This window comes from Pristiophorus japonicus, chromosome X (assembly GCF_044704955.1).
Source record: "Pristiophorus japonicus isolate sPriJap1 chromosome X, sPriJap1.hap1, whole genome shotgun sequence".
Classification (NCBI taxonomy): Eukaryota; Metazoa; Chordata; class Chondrichthyes; family Pristiophoridae; genus Pristiophorus; species Pristiophorus japonicus.
Genome location: NC_092010.1, coordinates 39,151,245 through 39,166,563, shown reverse-complemented (window position 1 = coordinate 39,166,563; position 15,319 = coordinate 39,151,245). Strand labels below are relative to the sequence as shown.

Below are 15,319 nucleotides of genomic sequence, written 5' to 3'. Positions count from 1 at the left end.
GGGCAGTTAGATTTCCAGTTGCTGTGGGTTCATTTTGTGCGTGTGAGTGTGAGAGAGATGCATCGTGGTATTAGTAGTTTTCACTGTGCTCGTGTGGAACCTCAATACCCAGAGTGCACCGTAACTCAGATCATGTGACAAGAGTCGGCAGACAATTTACCATTGGTGGAAAAAAATAACAAAAATAAAACGATTTACATTTCTAAACATTATATATAATTAAAGCCATGAGCTAAAGGCGTGGTTTTGGATCCCACAGGCAGTCAGACAACAAAGCACTGTGGAGCCAAGGGTGATGGTGGAGCAGTGAAGCTGGGTGCCATCAACGTACATCCAGAAGCTGACTCCATGCACTTGGATAACGTCACTGAGATGCAGCAGGGAAATGACGAATAGGAAGGGCCGAGGATGAAACTTCAGGGTACACCAGAAGTGACTGTGTGTGGGTGGGAGGACAAATCATTGCACAAGATGTGCTGGCTATGTAGGGATAGGTAAGAATAGAACCATGAAAGGGTGGTACTACATGATGGACCACAGAGGAGAGGGATGGAGGAGCATGGAATGGTTGGCCATACTGAAGACTGCAGAGAGAGCAAGGAGGGTTAATATGCCATGGTTACAGTCACACGGGATATTGGTAACTGCCGAGAGTGATTTCAGTGCTGTTGGCGGGACAGAAATGAGACTGAAGCACTCCAAGCTCGGAGTGCTGGGAGGGATGGATGTGGAGCTGGGAGAGCTTGGAGAGGAAGGGCGAGGTTGGAAATAAGACGGTAGTTGGGAAGTATGCAGGGGTCAAGGGTGGGCTTAAATAAGGGAGGAGTGAATGACGGCAGTATGGAAGGTGGCGAGGGAACAGTACCTGAGGAGAGTCAGTTGAGTGGCAAGGAGCTTGGTTGGGAGAGGGTCAAGGGAACGGGTCCTGGGGCTCATTAACATGAGTCTGATGAGGACTGCGGGAGGGGGGGCGGGAAGATAGTGAGAAACTGGAGTTCATGGGAGAGTTTTCCACATCTCATGGGATCTACTTCCTTAACCTTGCAGGTGTCTCTGACATTTGGGCTAAACCATCTCCTTTCCTCTCACTCTATCTTTCCTCAACACTCTGTATCCCCTGTCTTTGGCATGTGGTTGAAAACTCTGCCTTTATGTATAGGTCTTGAAGGTGTCACATTGGGATTGAGGTCTCAACGCACTAACGTTTAGTGCCTTGGAGTAAGAAAATGCAGGCCCAATCTCTGCTCCACTCCGTACTCAGCCTGAGCCATGCTGAGTAGAGCAACACCTCATGATGGAGGAGGGGGATCAGATAAGGGACATTGCCTGAGCTTCACCTCGTGGCTTCCAGCAGCTCACCCCAAAGGGTCACGAGCGGAGGTCTGAGGTCTGCCTGCCCACCAGACCTTTTGGTAGCAGAAGGCCAAATCCAGAACTAAGGAATGGGGTAACTCTGCCTCTGGTTTCCTTTAGCATTATCAAGAACAGTACTTACAGTTACTGATGACTCCACCCAACGGGTCACCCTTGAAATCAAACTCAATATCCATGTATTTTCCCTGAACAGAGAAACGCAGAGACTCAGTTTAGGAGAAAATTCAAAGGCAGGACACATTAGCTTTATTTATTTTTTGATACCCATAAAAATTCCAAAGCAGCCCCACCCCATCGTAAATAACAGTTACAGAGTTCCTTCTTCATGCAAGACTCTTGGAATGGAATCTTGGCCTTTATTGCAAAGGGGATGGAATATAGAAATTAGGTGCAGGAGCAGGCCATTTGGCCCTTCGAGCCGGCACCACCATTCAATAAGATCATGGCTGATCATTCACCTCAGTACCCCTTTCCTGCTTTCTCTCCATACCCCTTGATCCCCTTAGCCGTAAAGGCCACATCTAACTCCGTCTTGAATATATCCAATGAACTGGCATCAACAACTCTCTGCGGCAGGGAATTCCACAGGTTAACAATCTCTGAGTGAAAGCAGGGAAGTCTTGCTCCAGTTATACAGGGTATTGGTGAGGCCACACCTGGAGTACTGCGTGCAGTTTTGGTTTCCGTATTTACGAAAGGATATACTTGCTTTGGAGGCAGTTCAGAGAAGGTTCACTCGGTTGATTCCGGAGATGAGGGGGTTGACTTATGAGGAAAGGTTGAGTAGGTTGGGCCTCTACTCATTGGAATTCAGAAGAATGAGAGGTGATCTCATCGAAACGTATAAGATTATGAGGGGGCTTGACAAGGTGGATGCAGAGAGGATGTTTCCACTGATGGGGGAGACTAGAACTAGGGGGCATGGTCTTAGAATAAGGGGCCGCCCATTTATAACTGGGATGAGGAGGAATTTCTTCTCTCAGAGGGTTGTAAATCTGTGGAATTCGCTGCCTCAGAGAGCTGTGGAGGCTGGGTCATTGAATAAATTTAAGACAGAGAGAAACAGTTTCTTAACCAATAAGGGAATAAAGGGTTATGGGGAGCGGGGAGGGAAGTGGAGCTGAGTCCATGATCGGATCAGCCAAGGTTGGCATGCAGGTTGGCATGCAGGTACAGCAGGCGGTTAAGAAAGCAAATGGCATGTTGGCCTTCATAGCGAGGGGATTTGAATACAGGGGCAGGGAGGTGTTGCTACAGTTGTACAGGGCCTTGGTGAGGCCACACCTGGAGTATTGTGTACAGTTTTGGTCTCCTAACTTGAGGAAGGACATTCTTGCTATTGAGGGAGTGCAGCGAAGGTTCACCAGACTGATTCCCGGGATGGCGGGACTGACCTATCAAGAAAGATTGGATCAATTGGGCTTGTATTCACTGGAGTTCAGAAGAATGAGAGGGGACCTCATAGAAACGTTTAAAATTCTGACGGGTTTAGACAGGTTAGATGCAGAAAGAATGTTCCCAATGTTGGGGAAGTCCAGAACCAGGGGTCACAGTCTGAGGATAAGGGGTAAGCCATTTAGGACCGAGATGAGGAGAAACTTCTTCACCCAGAGAGTGGTGAACCTGTGGAATTCTCTACCACAGAAAGTAGTTGAGGCCAATTCACTAAATATATTCAAAAGGGAGTTAGATGAAGTCCTTACTACTCGGGGGATCAAGGGTTATGGCGAGAAAGCAGGAAGGGGGTACTGAAGTTTCATGTTCAGCCATGAACTCATTGAATGGCGGTGCAGGCTCGAAGGGCTGAATGGCCTGCTCCTGCACCTATTTTCTATGTTTCTATGTTTCTATTAAATGGCGGAGCAGGCTCGAGGGGCCGTATGGCCTACTCCTGCTCCTATTTCTTATGTTCTTATGTTCTCCCCTCTCCCTGCCCCTCCGACACTCCTGAGAGAGTGGTGCAAGCAAGCCAAAGTGATTTTCCCCGCAGTCTCCCCCGGCCGCCCCCTCCTCCCTTCCACGAGAGAACAGCTCTAGTCTCCATTCACCACAATCTCACAAAGCCGTGGTTCAGATAGTGAATGCAGCAGTGTCAAGGGACCTAGCCAGGAAGTTCCACCCTGCTGCTGTGTGCTGCCATATGCTAGGCTCCAACAGGCCTGTAAATCACATATTTGCTCCATAATATGGACAACAAAATATGGGATCTCAGCTGCTCTGTGCAATATGAGTTTTAAAAAAAAATTTCCCAACTGATTCTCTTTACACCCAAAATCCATCCCCAACCATTCCCCCTTCCCCCTCCCTCACCGACACATGCCAGCTAATGGGCCATAATAATACGTACAAATCTGGAGGAGTTGTCATTCCGCAGAGTCTTGGCATTCCCGAACGCTGTTGAAAACAAAAGGTGTAAAACATCGTCAGGAGTGGCTCCATGGGAAGTGATCAGCAATAGGAACATAGGAACATAGAAACATAGAAACATAGGAACATAGGAACATAGAAACATAGAAACATAGGAACATAGGAACATAGGAACATAGAAACATAGGAACATAGGAACATAGAAACATAGGAACATAGGAACATAGGAACATAGGAACATAGAAACATAGGAACATAGAAACATAGAAACATAGGAACATAGGAACATAGAAACATAGAAACATAGGAACATAGGAACATAGGAACATAGAAACATAGAAACATAGGAACATAGGAACATAGAAACATAGGAACATAGAAACATAGGAACATAGGAACATAGAAAATAGGAGCAGTAGTAGGCCATTCGGTCCTTCGAGCCTGCACCACCATTCAATATGATCATGGCTGATCCTCTATCTCAACACCGTATTCCCGCTTTCTCCCCATACCCCTTGATGCCTTTTGTTTCTAGAAATCTATCTGTCTCCCTCTTAAATATATTCAGTGACTTGGCCTCCACAGCCTTCTGTGGTAGAGAATTCCACAGGTTCACCACCCTCGGAGTGAAAACATTTCTCCTCATCTCGGTCCTAAATTTCCTACCCCGTATCCTGAGACTGTGAGCCCTTGCCCTGGACTTCCCCAGTATTACTACTAATACAGCCACAAGGTGAATGGTGACACAGCCAGTGGAGCTGACTCCCCCATTGCACTGGGTCCCTGATCTCAGCTGTGCTGCTGTGAGGAGTGACTGATCAGAGGCCTGCTGCCCAGGTCTCTGTCACGTGCTTTCTCGCGGCAGGTTAAGAGCACTGGTGGAGGTGTGGGAACAAGTGATTGATCCGCCTTGTCCATCAGCTATACTTCGTGTGGCACTGGGGAAACCGGAGCAAGGGGAGAGTAAAAGTACTGTGTTTATTTGAATAATAATGGGATAGTGCTCGGGAATGTTCCCTTTAAGCTGCGCGACCGTGCAGTGCTCTTGAGGTCCCGTGCAGCCGGCTAACCGGCTCATAAATGGAAAATCTGCGTATGCGGAGTTTTGGATGGGCTGTGCAGCCCGTTAAAGGGGCCATGCAGTCCCCCTCCCAAAAAAGATTAGAAGGAACATCGGTGCTAGGGCAGAATCACCATCATAGGCAGTCCCTCAAAACGAGGATGACTTGCTTCCACGCCAAAAAGGGATGAGTTCACAGGTGTTTCAATGAAGGACCTAATATTCCAGGTCCTGAACTACATCCTGAAGGGTGGAAGATGCCTGTGGGTGGATTGTTTTAACGTGGGGTGACCGTTGCACACCAGGCACCACACGGGCTTGACAGAGCGAGGTCTTGGTCCAGTGGCAAGGGTTAACCAGGACAACTGGAGACCAGCTCTGCTGCACGGACCCAGTGCGCACACATAACGCACAGTTGTGGGCTGGTCCGTGCTGCCCCTGGGCCCCTGGCTCCGAACTCACGCCTCTCCTGGCGTCCCTCTACAATCTCTCGCCGCTCCTTCGCCCTGACCTCGCCACTCCTGCTGTGTCTGCCTGCGCTCCAATCACCGACCTGGACCTTGATGATGTCACTCTTCGCTGCTGTCGCCCTCCTGCACCAGCTCGCACTGCTCCCTGGAGTAGTCTCCCGGGACCTCCACGCTGCTCCCGAGGCCGCTCGCCGCTCCTTTTTTTTGGCCCCGACCTGCGTTAAAGGTGCTATATAAATACAAGTTGGTGTTGTTGTTGTATAATGGTTGGCACATGCGATTTTGCCTGTTTTGCATCCCGCCGAAGTCCAATTCCACCTCGAGTCTATCATCATTTTGGCTGGACCTGATTTGGGCCTGTGGAATTTCTAGATTCTTTGAAATAAAGACCAGAGCTTCCCCCAGTGTCTTGCTGGGTAAATGCACTGAGCCATTTCCACACTGGGCTCTCAGACCATGTAGGTCCTATGTTCCATTCCACCTGTATGTTGAATGATCTGATCTCTTCCAGAGCAGAAGTAAGGGTGCTACAATTATCCTCAGTGCCCCTGGGTTAGGGAAGGGGGGAACAAATTCAGTCAGCCAGGATCCCTGTTTCTGATGGCTTCAGGGGAGAACACGGAAAGAAAACATTAAAGGAAGAGCAGATACAACTGGATTCACTATACCTTCCAAGACAGGATTTGACTGCAAAAGCTGCTCTTTGACTTGATTGACCTCTTCTCCTTTGCCACAAACTGCAGCAATATACGACATCACGAGTTTACTGGCCTCTGAGGGGGGAAAAACAGAGACACTGTTATTCACACATCTTACCTTAGCATTCCCCTCTACCTTTTTAGGCTTATAGTTCCACATTGGTCACCACACGACCTTCTTCACTGGTGGGTGGGAAAGAGGGGACAACTCTGGTTACCCTATTGCACCCTTTACATTTCAAAGCCCTCTCCACCCGAAGTGGATTTACCCGGTATCAACCCATTTAACCTTTGGTGGATTCCACGGCATGGAAGGCAAGGTACATCAAGCTATGACTGGGAGTTTTTTCGTTCTGGGTGATTCCCTGTGTATTTTTGTAATGTATTTGCTTCATGGGTTCTTTGCTTAAGAATTCACAGCAACACATTGCTATTAAGAACTAGTCGGTTTATTTGCAAAGGTTTAACAATCACACGACACATTACCAGTTCATCCACCAGGCTCACAACTGCATACCTCATCATGGATGACCTAGACCCAACTGGCTGGGGTTTTATTGAGTCTTGTGAACATCACGTGACTGGCTTAGCCACTCACAATGCAACAGCTCTACAACTATTTTAAGTTGATCTGTAAATCAAGTGCCCCCTGATTAAAAGGGGGCTCTAAAATCGACACATTGAACAAAGTAAACTTTGGACGGTAATCTTAAATCAAATTAAGATTCTGTTGCCGGGGGTGATGATGCACTCCAGTCCCTTCGGCGCCCACCTCTCGCGGAAGGCCGCGAGTGTACCGGTGGACACCGCGTGCTCCATTTCCAGGGACACCCTGGCTCAGATGTAACCGCGGAAGAGAGGCAGGCAGTCGGGCTGAACGACCTCCTCGACCGCCCGCTGCCTGGACCGGCTGATGGCCCCCTTGGCCAGGCCCAGGAGCAGTCCCATGAGGAGGCCCTCGGACCTACCCGCTCCCCTCCGCACAGGATGCCCAAAGATCAGGAGCGTGGGACTGAAGTGCAGCCAGAATTTGAGGAGCAGCCCCTTCACAACAGCTCTACAAACCGGTGAGCATACTCACAGGTGCATACACTACACCCTGTTTGGGGAAGTAATGCAGAAACTGCTCAGCCAGGCTTCCACTAGAAAAACAGTGCCTCCATTATAGTGCTAACACCAGGGTCAGAGCTTCTGCTGTAGGTAGCGTTGTAATAAGAAACCCAACATAACATGGGCTGACGTGGTTTTAGTGATTTTGGTTTGAGGGATAAATATTGTCCAGGAAGCCGGGGAGAACTCCCCTGCTCTTCTTCCAATAGTGCCATGGGATCTTGAAAGGGCAGACGGGGCCTCGGTTTAACGTCTTGTCCAAAAGACACAAGAATAGATATCCTAACTTCCCCCCCCCCCCCCACCCCTGCCTCGCAGCGCAGTACGTTAGTGCACCCACACCTTATATGAGCAGCTGGGCGCAGTGGGGTTTACACTGATGGTTAAATAAGCAGAAAATGTGGAATTGCACATTAGGTCAGTGAGGATCTGAAAGAGGATAGGTTAACGCTTCCGGTCAGGCCTTTCAGAGTTCACAAAACATGAACTGGCCATTTCTCTTTCAGATGCTGTGCGTTTCCACCTTTCCGGTGTTATTTCAGAATTCGGTATTCACAGTTTTTCTTTTTAATGCCACATCAATTCTGTGGCCCTTTTACACCGGTGTAAAACCAGTACTTCACCTGTCACAACCACCTTTCAATACCAGATTTGCACCAAATTTCCTGTAGACTCCCAAAATCGTCCTGGCTTTCTACCAGTATGAAGTCTACATTATAAACTGAGTTGGAAGTTTTTAACCTGTTTCTTAGCAGTGTACAGTACAGTACTAAATATTTCTAGAGTGAAAAAGGCACATCACTTTCCCACTTTCTAATTGCACAAAAAACCCAACCTTTGCATGTGACCTTGACAGCTATACATTAAACACAGCTCCTGGCTGAATTACCCTTATATGGCAACCCAGCAGATGCACTGCTGATAATCACCCAGCAACAAGGTAACTGGTCCTGAGTCTTATCTCTCGGTCTAAATTCCAAGTGCAAGGTTTGGATCACACCCACATATTACATCGTTTCACACCCTTTTATGTTATAGGTGGGTCTAGGGACAGTGCTCAAGGAGAGTCACTCTCCAGAATTGAATTTCAAATGATGCTGCAACTATCTCAGGACCATCTTAAGAACCTCTGATGAAAGGTCAACGACTTGAAACATTGACTCTGTTTTTCTCTCCACACATTTGTAAGTTGTTGCTGTTGTATTATACCCCGCAATGCATTAAGCTAACTGTGGTGTTTACCAATTGGACAGTGTCCAATCTGTGTTCCAGGATACTGTACCTGTCTTTCCCGATCCACTCTCCCCAGTGATGAGAACACACTGGTCCTTATTTCTGTCTCGTAGTGATCTGTATGCATCATCTGCAATGGCATAGCTGTAGGGAGAAGTGAGATACTTAAAACGTTTTTTTGCTCAATATATTTTGGCTCCCTTTTCCCACTGCTGCCTGTGGCTTAACTTGTCCTCCTCAAGGTATCACCTGAAGGAACCGATGTAAAGTCCAACAGCTTCAAAAGATTTCGTATTAACAGATAGTGACCCTCGTGCTGCAGTTTTTTCTTTTGTCCCAGTTTTCTCCCCTCTTCTTCTCAAGGTGTTGACTCCTTGCGGGAGCATAGCACCATGACCACCCGCTGCCCCAGGTACCTCGCCAAGTGTCCCGACAACATGTGTAAACAGACTAACTCCACCAAGCTACAGGTTGCAGCAGGGGTCACTGGTTAATGATCAGGAGCATAATTCATCATTGAGTATTTCCCTCCCTCTTCCCAGTGGCACTGAAGCCAAATGCAGCACACCTACTGGCCCCTCCCCAACCCTGCGGCCGAGATCAGGTAACTAAACACAGACTGGTGTGCAACGGTCACCCCACGTTAAAACAATCCACCCACAGGCATCTTCCACCCTTCAGGATGTAGTTCGGGATCCGGAATATCATTGAAACACCTGTGAACTCATTCTTTTTTGGCGTGGAAGTAAGTCATCCTCGCTTCGAGGGACTGCCTATGGTGATGAGGGACCTATCCACAAATGTTAATTCAACTCCTTCACTCAAACAGGCTCAGTAATGCCTGAGTCCGCCAGTATTGACGACAGCACTGTTTAGACAAAAATATTCCAAATATTTATCAGAGATAGAAGGAAAACTTCATTTTAACATTCGTAACATTTTGATTTTCACTGATGGGGAGACTCCCTCTAAGTTGGGAGGGTGAGGTGGGATGGGCAGTGTTAATCCAGCTCTGATCTTTGACAGAGAACGACTTGTGCATCCTCCCTCAGGAAGCATCTCATGCCTGCTCTTCCAGGTAAGGTTGGGGCCCCAGTGGGAGTGGGTTTGTGGGGAAAGTGCTGCTAGGACCTTGTCAGAAAAAAACACAAAATCCAGGGAGATCTGCAGCATTGCACAGATGAGAAATGCACAGGTTAACGCACACTGCTGCTAACAGCAAATCTGATTTCAATTGAAGGAACTGTTCGTCACAGAGGATCAGGAATAGGATCAGGGTGTAACCATTAACCAAATGTCGATAGTACCATCACGTAGGACAACAGCTGCCAGGCCAGATAGAACATTGGATTTACAAATAGATCCGGGGATTTTAAATTCAATAAAGTCATTTGCCAAATTTCCGCCTTTCATGTCCCCATCTCTCCTGAAGGTGCTGACTGGTTCCAAGGGCACTGACTGTCCTCTGATACTTTGCCCAGCTGCCTATTTTTCACCCGTGAGCCTAGATGCTGAGTGTAGGCTGGCTACTCAACCACTGGGCCAACTCAACCGAGTCCAAACCTGTCCACACACACGAACAGTCCAACAGGGCTCGCTGGGTTTTCTCCATGTCTCTTCTCTCGGCCTCTTCTCACTAACTGCAAGAGCACGCTCAAAACTCCAATTATTTGGGATTTCTGTTTGGCAGCATTTGTTGTACATTCTCTTTAAGCAACAATCATTTATAATGAAGTGACTTCAGGCCAAGTCCTGCTTCAGTAGCTCAGTCAAGTTTGGCATTCTGCAGCATGTTCACATGGGATGTCAGAGTGTAGAATCATAGAATAGCACGGAAGGAGGACATCCGGCCCATCGTGTCCGCGCCAGCTGGCAAAGCTTTCCAGCCTAATCCCACTTTCCAGCTCTCGGTCCGTAGCCCTGTAGGTTACAGCATTTCAAGGGCACATCCAAGTACTTTTTAACGGTGAGGATTTTTGCCTCTACCACCCTTTCAGGCAGTGAGTTCTGCCCTAGACCCCCACCGCCCTCTGGGTGAAAACATTTCCCCTCAAATCTCCTCTAAACCTCCCCCCAATTACTTTAAATCTATGCCCCCTGGTTATTGACCCCTCTGCTGAGGGAAATAGCTCCTATCCACCCTATCTAGGCCCCTCATAATTTTATACACCTCAATGAGGTCTCCCCTCAGCCTCCTCTGTTCCAAAGGAAACAAACCCAGCCTATCCAATCTTTCCTCATAGCTTAGATTCTCCAGTCCTGGCAACATCCTGGTAAATCTCCTCTGTACCCTCTCCAGTGCAATCACATCCTTCCTGTAGGTGACCAGAACTGCACGCAGTACTCCAGCTGTGGCCTAACCAGTGTTTTATACAGTTCAAGCATAACCCCCCTGCTCTTGTATTCTATGCCTCGGCTAATAAAGGCAGGTATCCCGTGTGCCTTCTTCACCACCTTATCCACCTGGCCTGCTACCTTCAGGGATCTGCGGACCTGCACGCCAAGGTCCCTCTGTTCCTCTACACTTCTCAGTGCCCTACCATTTAATGTGTATTCCCTTTCTTACATTACATTGGTAGCAATTAATGGTATAAGATTGTAAATAAACAGACAGCCCAATAGATAGATGCATCACCCCGTGTGTACTGGGCCAGACAGACCAGCAAGGTTCCCGGTTCAGTTCACGGTCTGTGCCGAGTTAACTGTTCTAAATGGAGGTAATACATGATGCCTCTTCCCCTCTAGAATAGGAGTGGGGGGAAATCAGCCATGGTTTCTGTTCCTGATCAGTGACCCCTGTTGCATAGTTGTGGGCATTGGGTGAGGACAAGGTCGGGCTCAGCCGTGAGGTCCTCCATAGTCCAATAGCCTGCCAACACTCACGCTAAACTCACACGTGGCAACTTGGGCAAGATATGTGAGAGCTGTTGGTACCCATGGAACTACACCCCAGTAAGGAGTCAACGCTAGCAACAGAATTTGACCTATTCAGTCACCATAAAGCAATGGCCCTGATGATAACCATTCGCCATAAACAATCAGGTGAACGTGGAACTCAGGACTGTGATAATTTCACAAGATAATCACAGATGAGGAAGCCCATTCAGCCCATCTTTGTTCATCCATCCAGAGAGATCCTAATGCCATGTCGCATCCAATTGTTTCTTGAATGAGCCCATGATTGGAACAAAGTGACCTGGGAGTGCATGTCCACAGATCCCTGAAGGTAGCAGGCCAGGTACATAAGGTGGTTAAGAAGACATACGGAATGCTTGCCTTTATTAGCCAAGGCATAGAATACAAGAGCAGGTGGGTTATTCTTGAACTGTATAAAACACTGGTTAGGCCACAGCTGGAGTACTGCATGCAGTTCTGGTCACCACATTACAGGAAAGATGTGATTGCACTGGAGAGGGTACAGAGGAGATTTACCAGGATGTTGTTGGGACTGGAGAATATCAGCGATGAGGACAGATTGGATAGGCTGGATTTGTTTTCATTGGAACAGAGGAGGCTGAGGGGAGACCTCATTGAAGTGTATAAAATGATGAGGGGCCTGGATATAGTGGATAGAAAGGGCCTATTTCCCTTAGCAGAGGGGTCAACAACCAGGGGGCATAAATTTAAAGTAATTGGGGCGAGGTTTAGAGGGGATTTGAGGGGAAATTTCTTCACCCAGAGGGAAGTGGGGATCTGGAACTCACGGCCTGAAAGGGTGGTAGAGGCAGAAACCCTCACCACATTTGGATGTGCACTTGAAGTGTAGTAACCTACAGGGCTACGGACCCAGAGCGGGAAAGTGGGATTAGGCTGCGCAGCTCTTGGTCGGCCGGCGCGGACACGATGGGCCGAATGGCCTCCGTCCGTGCTGTAAACTTCTATGGTTGTATGATTGTTACCTTCACAACACTATCTGGGCATTTATTCCACATCTTGATAGCTCTGTGTGAAGAAGGATTTCTTGCTCTACTCTGACACTTTAATTTGAAGTCATATTCTGGGTCAGCTTTTTCGGCACCTTTAACAATCTATCAGATCACGACTCAGACACGTCGTTTCCAGGAAATGCCCAAGTTTCTCCAGTCATTCCTCGTAATTCAGACCCCCTGATCCTGCGGATTGACCTCATGGCTGTCTGCACTGGCTCCAGCTTGAACGTCACCCTTGTTTCTTAGGGCCCTTGCATGGGCAATCACCTGTATTGCCGGTATTGCTGCGCCTCTGTTGACTGCAGTACTTACATGTGAGGACTCAACTCGTACAGGTTACAGTTGCGGTATTCGCTGATCTTCTCCTGGCCATAGATAGGAAGCATCTTGTAGGGATTGATTGAAATAACCACACTCCCGATGTAGGTCTGAGAGAATAAGTCAAATGCCAAGAGGCCATCAGCACCTTATTGATACTATTTTAGATTTTTCTGCTCACCTTTTGACCCCTGACCAGAAGAGTATGGGCACAAAGCGGCCCCACGTCTCTGCTACACGCTATTTCTTCCTCCGCCCCCACCTCCAAAATGTTCTCTCTCCCTCTCCTCTCCACCATTCTCTCCCCCTGCTCCTCTCTCTTCCTGAAAGCACCGATTCCTGCTGGGATAAATTCCCCGGGCACTGGTTTCCCTCTGGTCACTTTCTCAGTTGTCATTCCTTATTTGTGAATCTAGAGAGAGGGGCCTGGAAATTCTGGTGTAAGGTGGTGTGGACTGGAATCTCGGTGTGGCCTTGTCCAAGGCTGGAGACCTCGTCCCAGATCTGGCAGGGGGGGGCGACAGAATCATTTGCCTAGCTGAGGTGGGCCATACCTGCCTGGGTGTATCAGTAGCAGCCGCCCCAGCCCAAGGTCATCTGCCCTTCTAAGGCCTTGTCACTACCTGCAGGCCTTGGGGCCCAAGTGGGCCATGGCGAAAAAACCTTTTTAACTAATCCTTGGCTCTCACTGAAGCCACTCGATGCTGGAGAAGGTAATGGGCCCCCTCCATGATTGATTGCCTTAGTTCAACTTCAGAAGGCCTCAAAGGGACTTATGCTGGATCTCAACTGCCGTGAGTTCCACTGAAGCATTTCATGGGCATCAAGGGAGGAATTTCCTAGGAAAAGCCAGGAACTCTCTCCTGACACATCCGCTTGATACTGTGGGGGGGGGGGGGGCGGTTGGTCAGAAGACCCTCCCACGGCCCTTTCCCTGACCAGAATTGAAAGGTCCAGTCTAAATGGGGCAAGATCCCTGCAGTTCTGGGTTCCAGCCCATATTTTACGCCTTCACCCAGGTGGAAATGGGACTTCCGGCCTCTCCTGCCCCAGGGGCCAGTGTTGTCCGGCTATTCCACCGTATGCGGGGGGCACCACAGCCAAACTGATCCTGCCCAGCGAGTGTCACGAGATAACGATCAGGGATGGAAATGGTGGCTGATTTTTTCCCCCTTCTCTAACCCAGAGGAGCTGTGACCAATTGTTGCCCCGGTCACTAGCCTGGCTGAGACCAGCTTAATCCGCACAGGCGTGGGATCAGACCTGTGGCCTTCATGGCCGGTACGGTTCAGTGTGACATCTGAACAGTACGTCCCAGCATTTCTAGGCCCACATTTATTCACTATATAATATTAGACACCCAGGAACATATGTTCTCAAGTGACAGTTGCAGACATCACACGAGTGGCTCTCCTCAATGTACTTACGTAGATCTCATTTTTATTGAATCGCTTCTTGAGGTTGGAAAGTAGAGTCTCGTCGGTGAGGGGGTCTAAGAGCACCATGTCACCCACCCCAACCGTATTGTCAAGGCAGGAGGACTTCTTCGCCATGATTGGTTACTGCAAAGAATGAAACCAACATGAAATGAATGAAACCATTTCGCAGTGTATAAAATAATGAAATTGGTTGCACCACAGGCAGCTATCTCCAGATAAGAATGTAGTCTTTGTCCTGCAGGTTTGCCCCCACCTCCTTGTAAAGTCCAATTTCTCTGTAGCTGGCAACGGCGATAAATAATGCTTCCATTCTCCGACATTACCTTTCACTTTCTGCACTAGTGCGGCCAAGTAATGAGAGTCAGTTATTAGTGTGATTGAATGTTGCGCTATCACTTTTAACTGACATGGGCCAGCTTTAAAAAGAGTAACACACCCTGTGGTGTCACGGTGCACTGGAGGGTCCTCTGTGGTGTCACGGTGCACTGGAGGGTCCTCTGTGGGGTCCGCGTACACTGGAGGGAACTCTGTGGTGTCACGGTACACTGGAGGGTCCTCTGTGGTATCAGTATACACTGGAGGGTCCTTTGTGGTATCAGTGTATACTGGAGGGAATGCTGTGGTGTGTGTACACTGGAGGGTCCTCTGTGGTATCAGTATACACTGGAGGGTCCTTTGTGGTATCAGTGTATACTGGAGGGAATGCTGTGGTGTGTGTACACTGGAGGGTCCTCTGTGGTATCAGCGTACACTGGAGAGAACACTGGTGTGTGTACACTGGAGGGTCCTCTGTGGTGTCAGTGTACACTGGAGGGTCCTCTGGCCCCATGGAGTGGTGCATTAGTTGCCAGGTTTGTATGATTTCACACACACAGTGGGTTCACAGTCTTACCTGGATTGTTGGCGATGGGAAAAGGGTTGAGAAGCCTTTCTCGTGGTGAGGGAACTTTGGCTGGAATGGTATGCATTGTGATGTATGGGGTTTGGCCATAAATCGTGATTATTAAACAGCAATAACACGAGCTTGCACACTAGAGAATGACATTTCACACTTGGCTGGGCATTTTCACTGGCTCACTGACGCATGGAAAGTCAGGTATTTTCTCCCTGTTTCCACCCATTGCAGTGGTCTCCCAATGCTCTGCACAGCCCCGGCTGGGTGCTTGACCACTAGGTCCGCCTGACTCAACCTTTGATCAGATTAACAGTAACGTTCACAAGGGAATTTAGTAAATACTTGAAGGGGAAAAATGTACAGGGCTAGGGGGGAAAGAGTGGGGGCAAATCGGGCAGCTCTTTCACAGAGCCAGCGCAGACTCGA

At 48.6% G+C, this 15,319-nt stretch overlaps 1 protein-coding gene across 1 annotated transcript in view; it reads right to left on the bottom strand.

The window, feature by feature from the left end:
• The window catches only part of LOC139240903 (unconventional myosin-Ib-like), a 67,898-nt gene extending 53,786 nt beyond the window's left edge, over positions 1-14,112 (bottom strand). Inside the window, exons 1-6 of the mRNA XM_070869410.1 lie at positions 13,987-14,112; positions 12,554-12,669; positions 8,362-8,456; positions 5,940-6,044; positions 3,722-3,768; positions 1,496-1,559 (exon numbers count right to left, since the gene is read on the bottom strand). Coding sequence (XP_070725511.1) covers positions 1,496-1,559; positions 3,722-3,768; positions 5,940-6,044; positions 8,362-8,456; positions 12,554-12,669; positions 13,987-14,112 — 553 coding nt within the window. The remainder of the gene's footprint in view (positions 1-1,495; positions 1,560-3,721; positions 3,769-5,939; positions 6,045-8,361; positions 8,457-12,553; positions 12,670-13,986) is intronic.
• Positions 14,113-15,319: the final 1,207 nt, after the last annotated feature.